This window comes from Cygnus olor, chromosome 5 (genome assembly GCF_009769625.2).
Source record: "Cygnus olor isolate bCygOlo1 chromosome 5, bCygOlo1.pri.v2, whole genome shotgun sequence".
NCBI classification, from domain to species: domain Eukaryota; kingdom Metazoa; phylum Chordata; class Aves; order Anseriformes; family Anatidae; genus Cygnus; species Cygnus olor.
Genome location: NC_049173.1, coordinates 16,699,080 through 16,719,235, shown reverse-complemented (window position 1 = coordinate 16,719,235; position 20,156 = coordinate 16,699,080). Strand labels below are relative to the sequence as shown.

The following is a 20,156-nucleotide window of genomic DNA, read 5'->3' as shown; positions in this document are numbered from 1 at the left end:
TAGCTGAAGAAGTGTTAACTGTCAAGCCCACGCTGTGCGTAGCCCGGTGAAGATGTCCCCATGCACCAATCGTACAGGTGCCTCTGGTCCTCCAGCCATGGTGGGGCTGGAGGCAGGAAAAGGCAGACGGTGTGCCCTGACAGCTCATGTCCTGTGATCAAATTTTCACTCACACGGAGGCAGCAAAGTCCACGTCTCAGGTTCTGCAAAGCCTTCACAGAGCAAAAGCGAGCAGTGTCAACACTGGTGAAAGCCCGTTGAAAGAATCCTGAGTGGGAGACATGGTCCAAATATCTGTGCAGCAGCACGGGGTTTAATATGTTTTCACACTGCAGTCAGAACAGTTCCTGATGATCTCAGAACATACGAATGGTGGATGGGACACATAATTATCCGTCCATCCCTAAGTGCTGCTCTGACAGTAGCTCATAGCTACATAGCATGGAGCGTAATAGCTGGACAAGCAAATGCCACATTTCCCCCAGAATGTTTCCACAGCTTCCAGTAGCACAAGGGCTATTTTCGCTTCCTCTGAATGATGGGAAATATCACAGACATACGAGCCCGCCCTGGCAAAGGTAACTAGCTTGCGGGCATGTTCACCATGCCGCCACATGCCCCACTGGCTGCCTTACTCATCGGCAATAATACTTTATAAACACAGTTTGGAAGCCCATAATCTAAATATTTGGCAAATGTGTAGGATTTAAACAGTCTGAGAGTCCGCAGCTTTCTCACTTCTTCTGGGGAACCTGAGTATTTTCTAACAGAAAGGGCTGGGAATTTTTTGAACTTCACAGATACAAATTAAATACACAGGTCCCTCCCTGGCCAAAGGTACTGTAGATTTCTGCTCCTCATAAGTTCAACAGGAGGAAAGTCATGCTGGCAGTTGTTACTGCCTGAAACAGGATACAAATAAATCAGCCTCCTTCAGAAGAAGCACAACAACTTCTGCTGTTTCCTCACTGATGAAAGGAGGTTCAGAGGACATTCTTTCAGGGTGCTGCTTAGGTGACGGTGGAATTACAAGGGTCACCACAACACCAATCTTTTCCTGTTTCTGTGAAATGGTGGGTTTTTAGGCCAGGTCTCTGAGGTTTTTGGCTTGTTATCCTGGTCTGTTATTTCTTTGCATCCTGTTTCTTCAGAAGCTGTAGAGAGATGGGAAAAGGAACTGTTGCAAACTGCACATTAAAGATACTCACGAAAATCAGAAAAAAAAATCTTCATTTATTTTGACCTTTAATCATATATCTTTGTGGGACTAATTATTTGGTTAAGTGCTTGCTAGTTTAAGTATTCACTGATTCAGAGCTTGTTCTTCAGAGGAGAAAAAAAAAAAAGAGGCATTGGAGAATGACTGGAGGATATTTGGGAGTGTTTATGAGTTCTAGGAAGCTAGAGATTTGGGGCTGAGTATTGTCTCCTTTGGTCCTAAAGTCGTTGTGTTAACTGCAAGATCTACCCTCATATTCCTCTTCAGGATTTCATCTCCATCGCCTTTCTGGAGATTGGTGCTCAGTCAAGGACACTTGCCTCCCGGAGCGACACCACAGCTGAGCAGCTGAGCCAGCAGTGTGCTGAAAAGTTTGAAGTCACCCATCCCAAGGACTATGGACTTTTTGTTTATGTTGATGACCAGTGGCTGCAGCTGGACAAAGAAGCCCTCCCTCACCATATCAAAGCCTCACTGCTGAAGAGTGAAACCAAGAAAGATTTCCATTTTATTTATAAACCAATAGACCATAAAAAACCACCAGTTCCAATTGTCAAAGACTCTTACTTCTCCTAAGGGCTGTGCTGCTCTTTTGTTGAGTTTTCTGCCATCCTGGAAGGGCTGGATAGTTTATTTCATGAGATCCTTTGGTATCTGCAGATCTTAGAAGGTCTCTGGTGCTTGGCCTTCGACACGGGGTAGATACGCTAGTTGTAGATGCTGTCTGAATACAGAGCATTTCTCAGTGAAGTTCATTTGCAGAAACAAAAGGAGCATTCAGGAGAACATTCATGCTGTGGAAAACTTGAAGTATCAAACCTCAGAACCTCCCACTGGCAACCAGTCGTTGTCACAGAATGTAAATGGACAGAGAAGAATGAACCCAGAGGTCTTGTGGAAGAGCGGACATTTACCCCCAAATAAATTATGGCAGGTGTGAACCACCTCCGTGCACAAGGCCTGTGAAAGGTCTGCACACGCCTCGATGCTGTTTGGAGGTAAGACTGCATGTACGCCACGTAACGTCTGTTCACCCCGTTTGAATAAACTGCGTCTTGGCTGATGTATTCGGTGGCGTAGGCTTGCCACCTGTAGCAGAACTCCATCTCTGATTTGCCATCTGCAACATGTAATTGCCTTTAAAATCCACATCGTTATAGACCATGCAAGAGGATCCTGCACATTCACTAAGAAAATATTTTCCGCCATCTATTTGTCACTAAAATCAGGTGGCTTAGGCATTTTCAGCAATGTGTTTTTTTAAAGATTGAAAGTCTTCACCATAAATTTTACATGTACAGCAGTTTTAATCACATTGGTTGCACAATAGTGTTTGGTTAATTGTGTATTTATTTCCATGTGTGATATGGTGCAATTGTTTTAAAATAAACATTTGTAAAGAACTTAATAATTCTCCCAGTGTAGCAAACTAGATTAAAATCTCGAAGTCAAAAAGCAAGAATAAAATATTGGTCCCTTTTTACCCAGCTGTTAGTTTCTCTAGTGTTTTCATATCTGCAAATCCCACGAGGTTATTACTTTAATAAAATCAGGCAGTTGCAGACAGAACTTGCTAATTCTCCTCTCTACCTCTGCTTTCAGTCATTCGGTCACTGCAAACTTAAATTTCCCTGCAACCTAAATTCCCGCAAAATAAACTGAAGCAGTGCAAAAATTCATTTCATGAACTCTGAAAACAGCTTTTCAGGATTGGATAATGGCAGTGGAAGCCTCAATTGTGAGACAGATCCTTGTCTTCTGGGTGCCTTCCTTCAGGCAAGACTCCGGCTACCAATGCAAGAGACTGGCTTTGTATGCGGGAGGAAAGCAGCCTCCACTGCAGCGAGGCAAACATGGGATCAGGCCTAGCAAAGCTCTGATGAGAAAGAAGGGAATGCTTTATCGTGGGCTTGGCTCAAAGCTGCTGTTGTTTCCTCCCATCCACAAACAGAATTAGAGCAAGCTGCGCCAAGTTGCCTGAGGTCCCTACCTTGCGCCTGAACCTCCAAAGGGAAAATGGCATCGCGTGCGGCTGATCATGTGCTCGGTCTCTGGGGCTGGAAGCGTCCACGTCTACGTGCGCTAGCAGTAGCACGCACTGGCCAAACGTGCACCAAGATGCCGGACCAGCACTGTGCATCTGCCAGCCCGGGCTGCGTGCCCGCGTCATTGGGAAGGAATGACAACCAGGAATGAGGAACAGTGAACAGCAGCAGTCTTGGTTTCCAGGCCACCACATGCAGAACTTGCAGGGTGTTACACCAGCACGGAGCTGACTCCACACTCACAGTTCTCTGGTTATTTCTACTCGTGTGCAGCTGTCAGCACCCCCCGGTGTCTCTGGGCTGCCCACCTGCAGGGGGCTGTTGCTGAACCCCGCGTGCTGCCATCGGCCTCTGGTGGGGCAGCCTGCTGCTGCCTGGAGCCACTTACAGCCCCCTTTTTTCTTTTGCACCCACTCTCCCAAAGGTGACCACCGCTACCTCTCGCCTCCTTTCCCACCCAACCAGGGCTGGGACGAGCTGCCTGACCACCTCCAGCCCCCTTGGTAGAACTCCAAGCCACGTCCCCACCTCACTTCTAACCACCCGCCCATGGGTATCGCACCGGGCCGGGTCCATGTGTGGTGCGTCTGAGGGATTCATCCTGCCGCAGAGGTCCTGCACCGAGCAGCAGGCCCCTGGTGTCACAAACAACTGCGCGTTCACCCAGCGAGTGGAACACAAGCTCACACGGTGAGGTGTGAGCGATAACATTGACCTAGAGCGAGGTCTGGTTTTCACAGGGCACAGCCAGGCACAAAACCCATGCAAAGATTTGCATGCAAAGCCTGAGGATGTGCAAATCAGCCAGGACAGAATGAGTTATAGCAAATCATTAATTACGCTGTGCCTTTCTCGCTGTCCTCTGCTACAAGTTATTTAAGTCCTGGGAGCAAAGATGTACACTTCTGCCAAAGAGCTTGGCCTGATCAGGTTATCTTTATACTGCAACATTCACAGTTAATGAGCCTAAAATAATCTGATGGGGATGAGGCTAAAGTAGAAACATGCAAGGAAGGAAGCTAGGACTGATCTGCTGAGGATTTCTGGGGAACAACTGGACTTTCCACCAGACAGAGTCAAGCAACAGAGTTGTGCAGTGAGGAGCTCCGGCACCTGGCGGTGCCCTGGGAAGGCTGAGTCAGCCGCTGGCCCTGGGGCAAGGGGACATCACCGGTTACATGGCTGGCCAGTGGAGCATGAGGGAACCCTGCCAGTGCTAAAATATACCAAAATCTAGTCGCAGAATCAGACCAGGAGGTCACAGCTTTCAAAACGCAAGGAGTGCCAGATGAATTGGTGTGGAGGAAGAAAAAAGAAAAGAGAAAAACCAGGCTTATAAAGAGGCTTTCAAATTGCACATGCAAAACTTTCATTACAGGTGTTACAGCTGCAAAGAGCTGATTTGGTTTGCAAAGGTTTCCATGGATCCTCCCCCCGTTCCCTGAACTCGGGATCAGTCGCTTTAACACGAGTTACTGCCTGGCAGTGAGCTGCCTGGAAGGAACGCCCCTGCTGGGCTCAGAGGGGCTCTCAGAGGCCCCCGGCCTGGTTGATCACACTGTGCAAACCACCTGCAAAGACTTTGCTGAGCGCGCACCCCCGCGGTGGAGAGACCTGTCTCCTCCAGAGCCCTGCCACAGCCGTCCCTTGTCAGGGGACGCAAGCTGGGAGATGACCGGAGTGGCGAGATCCTGGAGGACCAGCAGCTCCGAACAGAGATCGCTGCCACTGCTGGGCTCACAGCTCCGTGGTGGGAATCGGGCTCTGCTCGCACAGGAGTCAGGCAGAAGTAGCTCGTCTGGACAAACTTGCTGCTGTTTTGGTGACTGTGGGAATGACCCGAGTCCCTATCAGCAGGTCCCTGCCCCGGATGGTGGTTCCTGGGCTCCTGCACCACTTCCAGCTGGTGTCTGATATTTCAGCTGGTGGGAAAAAAAAACGTCAAATGTGGGAATGAAATGAGCACTTTTAAATACTCCGTGGGATTTTGTCCATTTGCTTTCAGTCCTCGTGCTGCAGACCAGGTGAAGAGGAAGCCGTGCAGACTGGTGATCCGCAGCTTCCCCTGGTTAGTCAAGATGGTCACCCCATGACTCACGCCCTGGCGCTCACATGAGCCATCAGCAGACAAGTGTTTCAGGAGACTTTGACCAAGAAGGGTTGTGTAATCTGGCCAAGGCCTCCTCAAACACTCATTTCCACAGGAAGGTTGTGCAACGATCGCCCCTTTACGTACGAGCTAATGATCCTGGTGTGAGAAAGGAAGAGAGAGACCTGCTGAACCCAGAAACCTCTGTAAAGAAAAAAACAAACATTAAAAGCCCAAGTGGCCACTGTGTGCACAGAGCTGGCTTAAAGCCACTTTGTGCCCAGGGAAACAATCTGTCAATAATTCACTGAAATAATTACACTGGGAGGTCATGTATGACCCAAAATACAAGCCATCGAAACCAGAGGCAGTTTTCCTGCTGAATTCAAGAGCTTTGGCTATCAGCACACACCAGCCACCAAGCTGTACTTTGAAACCCAGGACAGACTGTATTTTCATCAGCTCCTGGGGAGATTCAGGCTGGAGGCCTCCAGCCCAAGCCCTGCCAAAAGCAGGGCTCCCCGGGGTGCTCAGGGCCTTGTCCTTTTTGTGCTGCAGGGGTTGAAGGCCCTGGAGGCCACACAGCCCCTCAGGGGCCCTGCTCCAGCACTACCACCACTGCTCTGTGAAAAACGTTCTCCTCAGCCGCTCTGAAGACCCCGACTGCCCCACCAGACCCCTCCTGGGTGGGTGCTGTCACAGCAGGACACGGGCTTGCGTGGCAGTGATGTGGTATTTCTGTGGTCCCCTGTCTCTTTTGGGGTATCGCGTCCCGAGTAAGGAGGCAGCATCAGTCAGAACTGCCCGTGTGCCCAGGCGTGGCGTGCTGCTGAGTGAGGAGGTCGCCCTGTGAACACGGGAGGCTCCTTTCCCTTCCCTGCTCCCCCAGGCCTTTTCACGGGGGGCAGAGGCCGCACAGGCACAGCCATCCGGTGCTCACCTTAGGCCGTTCTCCCAAGGGAAGACACGGCGTGGTTTGGGCAAAGCTAAAATACTACTAAGCTGCTGGAATCCGTAAAATAAGCCATCATCTCCAACTCCACGTGGACTGCCGCTTGCTTTAGCATTAATGGGAAAACAGGGGCAGTTACATGAGCTCTCAAAACCTGCATCTGTGTAAATCTGTACCACGTCTTAATAGCATAGAATACACCTGCTGATGCCCTCCAGGTCCTCGCCAAGGAAAGGCTGTGACTGCTGTGGTTTGGCACAGAACGACTGGGAAAAGGGCCCTGGACTCTGCCTCTAGCATCTAAAAACGAGGAGGGAAGAAAGAGCTGGCTGATGCAGAAGGCACTCTTCCCAGAGCCAGGGCTAAGCACAACCATTCTGCTCAGGAAATGTTTTTTTCTGGATGACACGGCTTTAACTTCGGCCTGTTCTGGTTAGTGATGACAACTTGCTGGGAATTCGGCAGTTTTACTTATTTTGCACAAGCTGTTGCAGCGCAGCGTTCTAGGAATTGCAGCCTGAGCAACCGCGGGCCTGAAGGAGGAGCGAGGGTGTCTGTGCTTGCACAACGCACCATAAGCTGCTCCGCGGGAGAGGGACCTTGCACAAGCCTCCGATCATTTTCTCATCGGGTTCTACCATCATCCCAAAATAAACTACCGGCCACAAAGGTATTAAGCCAGTGTGATGCTATCTGGAGACCTTAAAATAAATGTATTGATCAGTGCAGGTGGAAGTTGTTTGGTTGTTTGTTTTCTATTCTGCGGAGTTGTTTTCCTGTGTGACTGCAAAGGCAGCGGGTAGCTGGGTACAAGCTGGCAATTCAACAGCACCTTAATGCTTTCTGTGGTGTGCAGACAAGAACCTGATGAGTCTACGAGGCTGCAGCAGGATCTTCAGGTTGCCTCTTTCATTTCAGCGTATCCCTAAGGGAAGGGGTAGCAATGCCACGGGGGGCAAAGTTTAGAAAGGTGAACGTCTGGAAATCAGTTTTGTGGGAGGAAAATGGAGAGAAGAAAATCCCTCACTTCCACATTTCAGCTTTGCATCCTGACAGCTCCAAGGGTCTGCAGGAGATGATACCAAGTGCCTAAGAAGCAGGCTGGATTTTCTAGGGTAGAGAGCAACTCTAATGCAAAGACGTGCAAAACCTCGCAGGTTTAATATTTAAACATGGCTCTAAACGAGTAGTTTTTCCTGTTCTTTCAAAGTGACTGGGGACTGTTGGTACACTCTTTTGTGATAGCAGCCAGACGGGACACAGCTGTCCTGTGTGGCCAACCCTTCTTCCTGCTTTCAGGGGAACACTTGCAGCACATTTGGGCACTCAAGAATTTAATAACCTACTATTTTTAGATCTCCGTCTGTTTTAAGTTTTACAGCTGAAAAGAAACAAGCTACTCAAAAAAGGCAAATATCTGAACTTTCAATGACCCTCAAGGCATAAATTTTAATTTCTTGGTTCAGTAAAGCTGAATGATTTTTACCCCATCCCATCCATTTTGACATTAACTGTGCTCTTGTTCACTTACTCAGTAGACAGCTGGAAGTGCCAATACTCTTGGCTTTATCTGGCTCTTCTTTATATAAATGTAACTTCAGCTTCACCTCCTCTCCCCCTCAGCTCCTCTAAGTGGAGCTACCCACAATTCTCACCATATATACTGCTGAGAATTATATAAACCAGCAAATACTGGCTTAGTTTTACCCAAAGCCTGTTCTTTTTCCGTGAAGATGAGGTAATTTTGTGTATTTTAACACACTCTGGAAAGATCCCTGAAGTATTTCTGCATCCTGTCTCCACATATAAAACAGTATAGACAAAACTATTTTGAAGTACCTCATAATTTCTAATTTGTTCCCCTGCTTGTTACACACAGAGTCACCTCTAAGAAGTGCCGCCAAATGTGGTTTGGGATTTCTGTTTTTAATTGTGTTTTGTTTTGTTTGTATGATTTGTCTGAAAAAAGCTTTACAAGGGCTAAATAACCTTTTAGTGCAGTGTCACGAAAAGAAATACCTCTTGTTCATTTTCAGGAAATAAGATGTCCAACACTATTGCCCTGTAGGTTGATGAAACTGCCAACTTTATTTTTATTCACAGACAATTCCTGAACTGTATGAGGTTTGTGTGTAAATACATTTAATTATAGCATACTGGCACTCTATTTACAGCATTAGATACTTGTGGTTTTTCTTTGGGAAACAATGCTTTCTACCCAAAAAGGTTCTTGCTATCCACAGTTGAACTGTGCTGTTAACATTTGATAGTTCTTGAATGCAATACACTTCTTTAAACTGTTAAGGAGTTAAAGCTTAGAGAACAAACTTTGGTTTCTTCACTCAAACTGTAAATTAGTCACTGTAATGAATTCATTAACATCGTCAAAAAAAAAAAAAGGTAATGCTTATCAATAGTGTACTTTGTTTTCCAAAACTTGAGTCAATGTTTAAATTTCGCATGGATTTCAAATCACTGTTGGTGGCTTGTAGTGTTCATCCAGAGATTCTTAGAGCATCACACTTCAAAACAAATCAATCCATCTTGAAGCTCCGCGTGGTCTGACAAAAAAGGCTCTGCCAAACCGCCGGGCTGGTGGCAGGTGGGGATGCGGGGGAGAGCGCTGACAAGTGCTGTACTGCGTGTGGCCTCAGCTCCCAGCACAGCTCCAGGACAGTGGCTGACTCTCTTCGTGGTACATGCATGTGAAGCCTGGATTATTACAGTTATGAAAAGTTACCACTTGCAGTAAGGGTTGCACTGCAAGGCTGCTGTTTCTGTCAATATCCACGGCACACTTGATCCATGGCCAAGCTTATTCTGCAACAGAGAACAATAACAATGAGAACCTTTTCAGGCTCTCTCCTCTCAAACTGTTTCCCAAACTGACTGGCAAAGCAGCTCCTCGCCTTCTGGGTCGCACGTTCACTCTGCGCCTAAACTACCAGTCCTCCCTCCCATTCCCTACCCCTCTGATTTCCTCCCTCCCTTTTCTTCTGCTTGCGTGACTTCACAAGGTTCCCGTCCCCTCACACGAACTACACCCTCCCAAATCGGAATTTCAACACCATGCTTCCCTTGCCACTACCCCAGCACTTCAGCCTGGACCCTTATTTTCCTGTTTTCCTGCTACAGGATGAGGACCCAGAAGTGCTGTGGTCTTCCGAGTCAACAGCTGAGGGGGCAGAGGAGAAAATACAGCAATTCCCAACTCATTTTCAGTGTGACATTGTACAGAAGTTACAGGGCAACACCCATATCCTGTACAACCCATCAGCCATGCTATTTTGAAGTTATGCCATACAGTGGGATCCTCTGACTGGCTTTAATTTCACCTGCGGGTTTCCAACAAGGAAATTAAAGGCTTACTGGGGAACTGGGTGCTTATGAGTGGGAGGGAATAACAATGACGTGTTTTCCAAAATTAGCATTCATAGCTTTAGAGTCAGAACTTTATTAACAGAATGGTCAACAGAGGAGAGAATACACGAGAAGCCTGTAGCGTTACGCTTCATCATCCTATTAGCTTCTGCATTTTTATAGCCACAGACAAAACTACGCAGAGTACCTGGGAACCTCCTTACCTGTCAATGGGGTATCCTCCTTCACAGACGTTGACCAAGGCGTACAGCTGTCTCAGGGCATACTCATACTGAAATAAACGTTGTTAATGATTTCCAGGATGATGAGCAGTTATTGTTTATGCAAACTAAGTTGTGGAAGTACTTTAGAGATGCTATTAACATTCAAGGCACTTATTTGCAAGTCTTGATAATCTAGTACTAGACTAAATAGATTTTTCTTCTGTGTACTTCGTTCTTTGAACTTCATTAGGTAAATTCAGCTGTTGCTACACATTACCCCTTTGGGAAGGCCCACCTATCTAACCAATTGCACTCAAAAAAACCCAACAAAAACCCACCAAAGAACCCAATCAAACAACTGCCCCCTCCAAAACACTAAAGAGGAACTAAAAGTTTAACAGAGCTATGTGACCTCCTAGTAGCCTTGCTGATTAGAAGTTCCAGCTGAGAGATTGCTTCTGCTTTTGATTTGCAAATAGTACTTACATCTTGTTCAACTGGCAGCTAATTCCATTGTTTTCTGCTAAAATCAATCTTTTTTGCTGTTGATTCATCCTACCCGTCTGCTTAGGTTACCTTGCCTGACATTGGGATTGGGTTTTCTGGAATGGAAACTGACCTCTGTTATTCTTGGCTAAACAGTGCCTAGCACAACAAGATTTGGTCCTCAGCTCGGATCCCAGGAAGAATAGACGGTAATAAAAGCCCTAAAACAGAAGTTGCTCTTGGGAGTTCAACCCCAAGATATCATGGATATCTTGATAGTATCAGTGAGGCTACTGCAAGGAACTCTGCAACGTGCAATCAGAATAGAGAAATCTGAATGTACTGTGAATTCAGAGTGGTGGTGCTATGTTTCTGTTTTACTAGTAGCGATGCTTTAAGCAGAAATACAACATGACTTACATAATATTGGGATTTCTGGCGAAGGAGCTCCTGAAGGGATACCCTTAACTATTAGAAAGTATTTTTGTTTGCTTTTTACTAAAGGTATTTTTAGTAATCTTCATCTACAAGCATGGTGGAAGTGGTTTCCTGCTTCCAAAAACAAGTCATCCTTTCTCCAAAACTAAGCTGTAAGACTGCCCCCAAGCTAGCTTTTTAATAAAAACTGATTTTGCAGACCTGCTCATGACTACCGTGCTTGTTTTACCAGTATGTGTATCAGGTTATATCTAACACTTGACTTACCAAGGGAGAGTGCCAGTTGAAGCAATGAGCTTTGAAGTGGTTCACCGCTGACTGGTAGCAGTCATAATTGCTGATGGTCAATCTGTCTGACAGAATTTGGTTGGTCTGCTCTCTTGATCCTGTTATTAGGGTAATGATCTTCCGCATGGATTCCTTGATAAATTCTTTAGCCTGAATATAAAACAAGAAGAACTTTAAAACATGCTTTTTCTGAGCCCCAATCTGAAGACTTTGAATTAAATTTCTCATTAAACTATTCTTGGCCTTCAACTCTTTGGATCTTTAAGGGATTCAGTTTTGCCTCTTATATTTGGCACAATCGTCTGGATCTGTCTCTTAACATACAAAAAAACCTACGGAGATGGAAACACTCCTGGTGCACAAAATAACTCATCCTCCTTCTGGAGTTCTGCCAGAAGACAGTACCAATACTGGCTACACTTTTGTGGGAGCTTTTGATCTGGAAGACTTCACTTTTACTGTGACAAGAGTTTCTCTAATACCAATGTGTAACTCCTCCCAGCAAGAATTTCCGTGGAAGGCGATAGGGTATTTCCTGGCAATACAAGCTGTGAGGTTGACTATTGCATTTCCTTATATCTGTCTTGATAATTACTACTTAATATGCCTCAGGGAACAGATCCCTGAATTTTAAGGAAGAATAAACCATCAAACAGAGGTTACCAGTCTGAAGAGTAATTTTGTTACAAATTGCAAAAACTGGAAAAAATCCCACTGGTTCTGGGGTGCGACTTCTGGCATTGCTTATTATTGACATAAATCTGACCTTACATGCAGTGTAGTGGGGTTTTTTGTTGTTTGCTTTTCATTTAGTTTTGGTTTTCTTTACTTACCTCTAGGTGTGTTTTCATCTCTGCAGCAATCTTCTTAGCCTCATACATGTCATTGGTAGCCATCAGCTTCCGTTTCATGACAGCAAGAGGCACATCAGGACTAGGTGTCAGGTCGTAGTGTTCTACAGGTGGCAGTGAAATGGGGGCAGCTTTCTTCCCCATGCCCTGAAACTGCATCACTTTCATAGAGGAGATACTCTGAAAGTTAGAAAATAAACAAATAAACCGTCGAGCAGCTCCAGTAAGTAGTGCGTCTTGGCTTTGCTGTGCAAAGCTAAATCTCTAAACTTGTTTTATTAGAAAAAATAAAGAAGTTCATAGGGTTGTAAATTTTTTTTTCCTCCTTTTTCCAAGATCAAGGCTGCCAAATATCTAGGAACTTTTATTTCCAAATCTCTAAAGGGAAAAATATTGTCACGTTAAATAACCTGATATTTTGACAAATATTTAAAGTATTTCTATAAACACGCTGAATAAACAGGACTATTATAAATGATGTATCACCTCTTAGCTCCTCCCGTTCAAGGGAACAACATGCTTTATAAACATTACATGAATATTCACAATATGCCTGGAAGGGCCTACTACACTTCTTATACTTGATTGATGTGAAGAGTTAAATCACAGGCAGAGCTTGGAGGACAACTTGTATCCTGTATTTCCTTTAGCATCAGTATCATCAGCTCTTAGATGCCAAGGGATTTTTTTTGTGTGTGATGAACAGTTTCATTTCCTAAATCAACAGATTACATTGTTTTTAAAGGGACAAATGTGTAAGGCAGAAAAGGTTCTAAAATACATCTGACCGGGAAGCCCACTCACATACATACCTTGTTTCCATACTGCATCACATGGCTGGTGTTGGTACGTTTCTTCACTAGCTGAAACTGCTTGTGGAGCGTTTCTTTTCTTAGATCCTCCTGCATGAAGAAACTTCCATGTAATCAGAACTACTTAAATTCACCTATTATAAAAATGTGAGGAAACCTGGAAAAGGTCTTGGGTGCCAGCTTGTAGAAGGAAGTATAGGGCATGAGCTATACAACCTTTGAAAGACATAGAAGTAAAAATGGAAATGAAAATTGGACAGGATACTCCCAAATTGCTTTTAGTGACCACTAATCTCCCAGCAAATGTGCAAGAAGGGAGGGGGCTCACACAAGAATCCCAGACTCGTTTCAATATTGCTGTTTTCCATGATGCTAGCAAGTGGGTTAGCTACAGTTCGGTATTTAAGGAGCTCTGATGAAGAGGTAAAACTTACTGAACTGCCCAATTTGTTTAACAAATTTGGATACGTTGTCTCAGATTAGTAAATTACGATGATGTAAACTTGAAACTAGAAGGTAGACAGTTTCTAATCTTACTAATAATATATTTAAATATAGTTGCCCAAATAAAGATTATATGGTTCTGAATAGTAGACAAATACTTTTATCAACTCCATTTGTTGTTTTCAGTCTCACATGAAAACAAAGATTTTCATAAATCCTTTAAAAGAACTTAAGAACTTTTTTTTTCTTTTTTTTTTTTTTTTTTCCTAAGCTTAGTGATATTCATGCATGGAAATGCAGAAACTTTATCTACTAACTTACCATATCTGAATCTTCCATCCAATTCACGCTGTACCAGTCACCAAGATAAGTCTGCCTTTCATCATCATAGTAACATGCATAAGAAGACTCCCTGGGATTGGCAGCAGTTGTTGCATAAACTGTAAGACCGATGGAAAGTAGGTTTTGGTTTTGTTTTGTTTTTAAAACACCCCACCCCCTCCATGATTTATGATATACTAAATATATAATATATACACACGATATATTTGCCTAAGGATTTTGGTTGTCAATCATTTACTTCTAAATAACAGGAAGGAAAGAAGCCTATAAGCCATTTTGTTCATCAGTGTCAGTGCTGTTTAAGAGCTCCTTCCTTGCTGCCAACCGTGCGGTTTGGGGCATTTAAACAAGAATAAGCGCTTCTGGGGGGAAAAAACTGTTAAAAACTACTACGCAAAGAACTGCCGGACAATGAACACTGACAGTCTATATATTCACTTTCTTAATTACAAGGATGAAAATTTGTTTCCAAGCTTAGAATAAATCCTATAAATCATTTCTTATTCCAGAAAATTCTTTTTCTAAGAAATATTCTCTCCAGGGTAACACTCTACACTGAGGGAAAAGCTAAACGAACCTCTACAAGATCTGACCCAAACACAGTGTTTCCAGTCTTCTCTTACACTACAGAAATATTTTAAACACTTCCTTGTAGATATTAATACAAAAGCCACTGTGGCTTTTTGCCAAAGTCAACTCGTAGCATATTTGCATGACTGAAGAAAAGTCCAAGTTTCAGAATGAAAAAAGTTGTGCATGTTCCTCCTATAGCTAAAGTGTTGTTTCCACTTGGAAGGTATCTACAGTTTAATAGCCAAAAAGAGTCTCAAATCCTGTCCGTGCTGTAAAGTGCTCTTTCTTAGCATCTTTTCAAATGCTTACTAAGTAATCAGTTAAACTTTGCAGGTCACAACCGAAGGCCGGCAAAGACAGCCTCCTTTTGTAACACATAAATTGTTAATTTTCCACCTTTGTAAATCAGTAGTAGAGCTAGTAATAAAACCAGTCACCAGGCTGGAAATTCCTAACAGAATAAACTTTGAAATATGCTGATTCACTGAGCGTTTTTGAAGAATCTCAGCTATGAGCCATTCTGCATGAACTTTCTGTAAATCCCTGACAGGGTGTAAGTCCAGGTGGCTGTTGCCAGACTGCTCCAGGGCCAAAGACCCAGGAAGCTGAGGACAGGCATATGCTTGGGTCTTCCCTGGAATCCGAGCTTCAAAACCATGAGAAAGCCAGAGCATCTGGTCTCTCAGACACGAAGCAGAGCTTGAAAAAGTTGTGACTCCTCATGCTAATGAAGGCTTAGCTCCCGGCTCTACAGCAGAGAGATTAGAAACCCTGAAAAATCAGTGTTCCATTTCCTGTATTACTGCCCAAATCAGGGTAGCAAACTGCTTGGCAACCACGTACCATGGCTGCCTTTGCTACTTAACGGAACCATCAGCAGGAACTTCATCCCTGCTGTTAAACAACGCCGAAGCTGAGAAATGTCAGTATAAACCAGGTGCTACCTGTTAAGGGCAACCATGTAGTTTCTGAAAAGAAGTACTTTTTCAACTTCTCATTTGCAAGAAACCGAAAGCCTAGATGGTCTTTCTAGAACTCTGTTAGTTCTTTAAAATGAACTTCTCATAAATGGAAAACATTAATTTCTCTAACTCTTGTGCATCCCTGCTAAAGCTATACATGTAAGCGCCTACAACCTCTCCTTGATACAGTATCTGTTTAGGTCTTGCCTAAGACAGGCTGAGAAATCTAAGTCCATTTAAGTTAACTGATTGCTCACCATTGATATGATCAGCCAAATGATTCATCATAGATCCAGACTCACATGCTTCAATGTAAAACACCATCTATAAAACAGATCAGAGACCTTAAGAAATTCCATGAGCAAATGGAGGAAAGTCCTTCAGTGTTTTTCAACTGTAGTTAGATGGCCTGCCCTGATATCCCTGAAACAAAAGCTATCCATAATGCTATAAAAACAAAACATGAAAGTAAATAGATCCATTTTTCTTTTTTGGGAACTAAACTATACAGAAAAGGGAAAACAATCACAATGAAAAGACGCAATCCGTCTCTATAGAATCCATAGGAATCTAATGACCAATGTGCAAAGCACAAATCAAAAACATGGTCAACCTTTAGGCCCAGCAATGTACCACTATTAAATGTACTATTTCTGGAGCCAATGGCCGCTTATGTGGTCCTAAATACAGCCAGCCATAGTAGACAGATTACCACAGAAAGTTGCCTAAAAAAGGCTACCAAATTTTCTAAATATTAGTTTTTCTGCTTAAAACAACTTGTGATGAAATGAACACACAGGATTTTCTAAGAAAAGGTACAGTCTCTTCAGCTACATTAGTAACTTTAAGAAAAACATGAGGCATATCAAACTTCCTGTAGCAAGAGCACAGTCTGAAGCAAACAAAGCACAGGAAGGACAAGTCAGGTATGCATTATGAGGGTGCGGTAGTTATAGATGTTGTTTCTCCACTGTTGGCCAGAATATATACGTTATCGAAAGTCTGGCCTACGGCTGTGCTGCATCAATTGCAAATAGCAACAGTGAACTAAAAGTGAAAAGGAAAAAACTGGAGAGGATCAGTCCTGTAAATTCAAAATCCTAATCCAAGTTTAATTGCGTGGTACCAGATTCCCCGTGCTTTACGTGACACTGGAACTGAAGACAAACCATGCTGCTCCATGCCAGCTGCTCTTTTAATCACACAACTTCTGATATGCTTCTTTACCTTTTGGTATTTCTTGTGATGATACATGTACCAAATAGTCTTATTCAAGTCCTTCACATGAAGCTGTAAAATAAGAAGGCCTGTATTAAAACCACTGATGTTCAGCACACACAATTCATTTAATAGTAATAACTACTAACTGTTGTGAATATATTTATTCCTTCCCCTTAATTATATCCAGTTTTGTACTTCTGAAACACAACATTCTAGTATTTACCACTAGAAAAGAAGCGTAATGGTGCCAAATGATGTATGTATTGCACTAAATAGCCAAGGCATAACCATGTGAAACAGAAACTGGGATAATGAGGAGAATATTGCTCCTTTTTTGCCCCCCAATTCCCAATATTACAGTGCATTGAATGTTTAATGTTTTAGATGAAGTATTTAAGTATGTCACTTGAAAGATTTTTTTTTTTTTATGACAAATTCCACAGTACTCCCCCAAAATGCTTACATCATCATCAGGAAAAGCTAGAAGTCCTGGAGCTCCATGGTCAGTGAAATAAACAAATACATGATCCTTGGGACCACTGTAAAGAGAAAATTGCAAACAAATTTTTCTGACCGCTCCAACCTAATTTTTACCACCATAAACACTGTCTGCTTATCAATGCCAAGGCATGTCAAAAATTGAAAATAATGCAGCTGAAACACCTCATGCTCTTGGTAGTAATTTTTCTTCCTAAAACATACTACTTTGCGGGCTTATGAGAAGAAATGAGTATCTGGAGGAGGAATAAAAACGGGGGTAATACGGCTAGTCCCCCAAGCATGGGGGATCAGTCAATTACACCTCATGTTTCAAACTGAAAACTGATTGCTGATCGGGACGAGGCTGGTACTTGGCAGGACTACAACTGTTTTTAATGCTTGTCTGAGGAATCTGTTTTACTGTGGGCATTTTAGTAAAAATTGAATCATTTTATAACTAAGTTATGGTAAGGCACCAGTAACATGTGATAAACCATAAAAACTTTTGATAAGATCCTTATGTGTATTTACATTCTACCTTGCTGTGATCTGTATGGCCTTACATAGCCAGCTCAGCATTGACCTATGTCTCTGCGAAGAACTGATCTATAAACAGACTCACCCATTACACTAGACTGGTATTTGTACTGCCTGGCTCTGCAGATGGCTGAGCACTGCATGCTCACAGGTATAGATGCCCTAAGGTCTGCATGGCACACTGTTTGCAGCAGAATTTTATTGCAGTCTAAATCAAATAGATCATGTTTGTGATACTAAGGTCTTGCCCTAACAGCCAGATCTGCAAAGGGATTTTTCTTATAAATCACCTGAAAGATTCTCTAGAAGGCTTTCAGGCAGAAGAAAACAGTTCTTGCCCCACCCAAGAGCAGAAGTCAGGGCACTGACTGAAATTCACACAACAGAGCCTAGCAAAGAAAGGACTGGGAGTCATTTTTCTCTCTCTCCCTCTTGACCGTAAGTGCAAAAAATTGGGCCAAGGTGAAATGTAAATAACTAAGACTTTAGTAACTGGGTTCAAGTTGTCTTCCTGAGTAGCCAAGAGTCTTTGGCCTTCTGCATATCCACTCCTTTATTTGACTTATAATTTCAAGGTTTTACAGGCGAGGTGTGCTCTGAAGTATTTTTTTTTAATTAGGCTAAAGAATGCTTTATATTTGCTGCTTGGCTCATTGCAGATACTAGAAAAGAACAATCTGGTAACTGTACAGTGATTTATTAACTTTTTACCTATGTGACTTGCATAGATTATTTTCTATCTCAGCTCTTCATGAGAAAGTTTAAACAATTGAGAGCAATAACTTACTCAACTCTTGCCCTGCTCCTTCACTGTTTTTTTTGTCCCCAGTGCCAGGGCAGGACTCTTCTATTTTGGTTCATTGCTTTGTCTCTAAATTGAACTGTTGGATGAAATAGGCACTTATGGAATTTTACTTACTTAGGCTAATTCTTCCAAATGGTCAAATTTATATTTTAAAGTTTTTACAGGAACTAGTATATATAGAAAAATATAACACGATATAACTGTCTGCTAGCAGTACTGTCAGAAATATGCCACACCTTAGAAAATAGGCAACATACTTTTACATCTCACGTTTGTCATCTAAATGACAAATACTTTAATATAGCTGACACTGTCCTCAAGATTTTTTTTATACCTTCATTTATACTGGACTCCATACCAACCAAATATCAGCAGTTGCTTGTTGGTGCTAGATAGTTTCAGAACCCAGAACCACTGTATCTCTAATATGAATGACCTGGAATTGCCACCAATAGTCTTGCCACATTCTCGAGTTGTAAAAGGCTCTCATTTACCCTCTTCTTTTGCTGAATTCAGTGCCAATGTACAACTACACATGCAATTATTTTCTAAATGAAACTTCTCTTACCTTTTCAATACTTTTCCTGATCCCACACCTTTCATTGCTTCAGCATCCCCTCTAAGAACAGCAAGGAAGTTCTTTGGAGTAACATCCTAAGAATTTACGAGGATTTAAATTAAATGTGATCATAAAAACAACAACACAATCTTCATTTAGAAATATGGTTTCTGAAAGTCAGAACCCATGCACGGATAGCAAGTTTAGCTGGCCCTTGATGCTCAGGAACAGTACTTCTTCAGTTTCCTGTATTGCTCATATTGGAAGTAATTCCTGTTCCAATACTTCAGCACTTAAAAAAAATAAAAATAAAAAGTACAAGCCAAGCTGAAAAAGTGCTTTTGTATTAGAATGAAGATTTACTAATTCTGTATAGTTATCATTGGAAATCCACATTTTTGTTCCTACTTAAATTTCTGGGGATAAAAAGAAGTCTTACTGCCACTATGCAACTCAATGGTTGTAGTTTCTCAAGATTTTTGTTCTGGTGGTGAAGCCAAATAAAAAGCTCCTGCCTTGCCCCACTTTCACCTCTCTCTTCATCCCTACATCCAGATCCCTACCATTACATTACGCTGGCAAAAGAATTTCTGGATCTAGTCTTTTAACTGTATTACTGGTATGATCTGGAATAATAAAAAAAAAAAATCCCCTGAAGAAATAATTTTGATTTTAGTTTCACTGACACAGTTTCCCATCTTGAACTTAACACACCACCCTCACCCTTAACTGTTGGGTTGCATGCACAGACCCTTCCTTTCAATCTATCACCACTAGCACATTAGGCACTGATGACTCACTCAGATTCTGAATCATGAAATCACCAAGTGATTGCATTACTCTTCTGACTTAATGAAACAATTCTTCTTACAGAGTTGTTCTTCAGATTGAGCTATAACAATTCTGAATGAAAGACAATGTAAGGATTTGCTTTTACGACCACTGCTTCACTTCCAAACATCTAGTGTTTACATTCATCTAATGATCACTGAACTTTATGCCAAATCATGCATGTGAGTAAGCTGGGGGTTTTACACTATGTGCATTTTAGTGTGTAAGGCACAGTCTAAAAGGATTTATCCAGAGCACGGGCTAACACTGAACCTTAGCTTCCCTGGGGAATAGTGTTTCATTCCTACCTCCTTTGTATAGTCTTTGGGCACTCCAGCGTACACATCTGTGCCATTAGGTCTATTAATGACAATGCCTTTTGTGGGATTCCTGAAAGTTTAAAGGGACATAAACATGAAGAATTAGTAATGTGCTACACAGCAGCCACAGAACAACTAGAAAAACCTTTAAACTGTCCTGCCTGGCAAGGTTACCTTAGGCAGTACGAGTACTAGTACCATGTGTTGTTAAGTCAACGCAGAATAAAAAGATCTTTTCATTTCAGTCAGTTAATAATGCTCAGCCTCACTGTCCTTACCCTCACAGTACCTTCAAGTATCCTGCCTCAGATTGTGTAG

The 20,156-nt window shown here is 42.8% G+C and overlaps 2 protein-coding genes across 4 annotated transcripts in view; one reads left to right on the top strand and one right to left on the bottom strand.

Moving 5' to 3' along the window:
- Positions 1-8,830, top strand: part of RIN3 (Ras and Rab interactor 3) — a 75,324-nt gene extending 66,494 nt beyond the window's left edge. The window contains exon 10 of the mRNA XM_040560379.1: positions 1,487-8,830. Coding sequence (XP_040416313.1) covers positions 1,487-1,795 — 309 coding nt within the window. The 3' untranslated portion in view covers positions 1,796-8,830. The remainder of the gene's footprint in view (positions 1-1,486) is intronic.
- Positions 8,373-20,156, bottom strand: part of LGMN (legumain) — a 25,854-nt gene continuing 14,070 nt past the window's right edge. For all 3 annotated transcript variants that reach the window (XM_040560380.1, XM_040560383.1, XM_040560381.1), the window contains exons 4-14: positions 19,827-19,908; positions 18,697-18,782; positions 16,770-16,845; positions 16,313-16,375; positions 15,343-15,409; positions 13,530-13,648; positions 12,765-12,854; positions 11,935-12,132; positions 11,081-11,251; positions 9,890-9,957; positions 8,373-9,125 (exon numbers count right to left, since the gene is read on the bottom strand). In XM_040560380.1, coding sequence (XP_040416314.1) covers positions 9,086-9,125; positions 9,890-9,957; positions 11,081-11,251; positions 11,935-12,132; positions 12,765-12,854; positions 13,530-13,648; positions 15,343-15,409; positions 16,313-16,375; positions 16,770-16,845; positions 18,697-18,782; positions 19,827-19,908 — 1,060 coding nt within the window. In that variant the 3' untranslated portion in view covers positions 8,373-9,085. The remainder of the gene's footprint in view (positions 9,126-9,889; positions 9,958-11,080; positions 11,252-11,934; positions 12,133-12,764; positions 12,855-13,529; positions 13,649-15,342; positions 15,410-16,312; positions 16,376-16,769; positions 16,846-18,696; positions 18,783-19,826; positions 19,909-20,156) is intronic.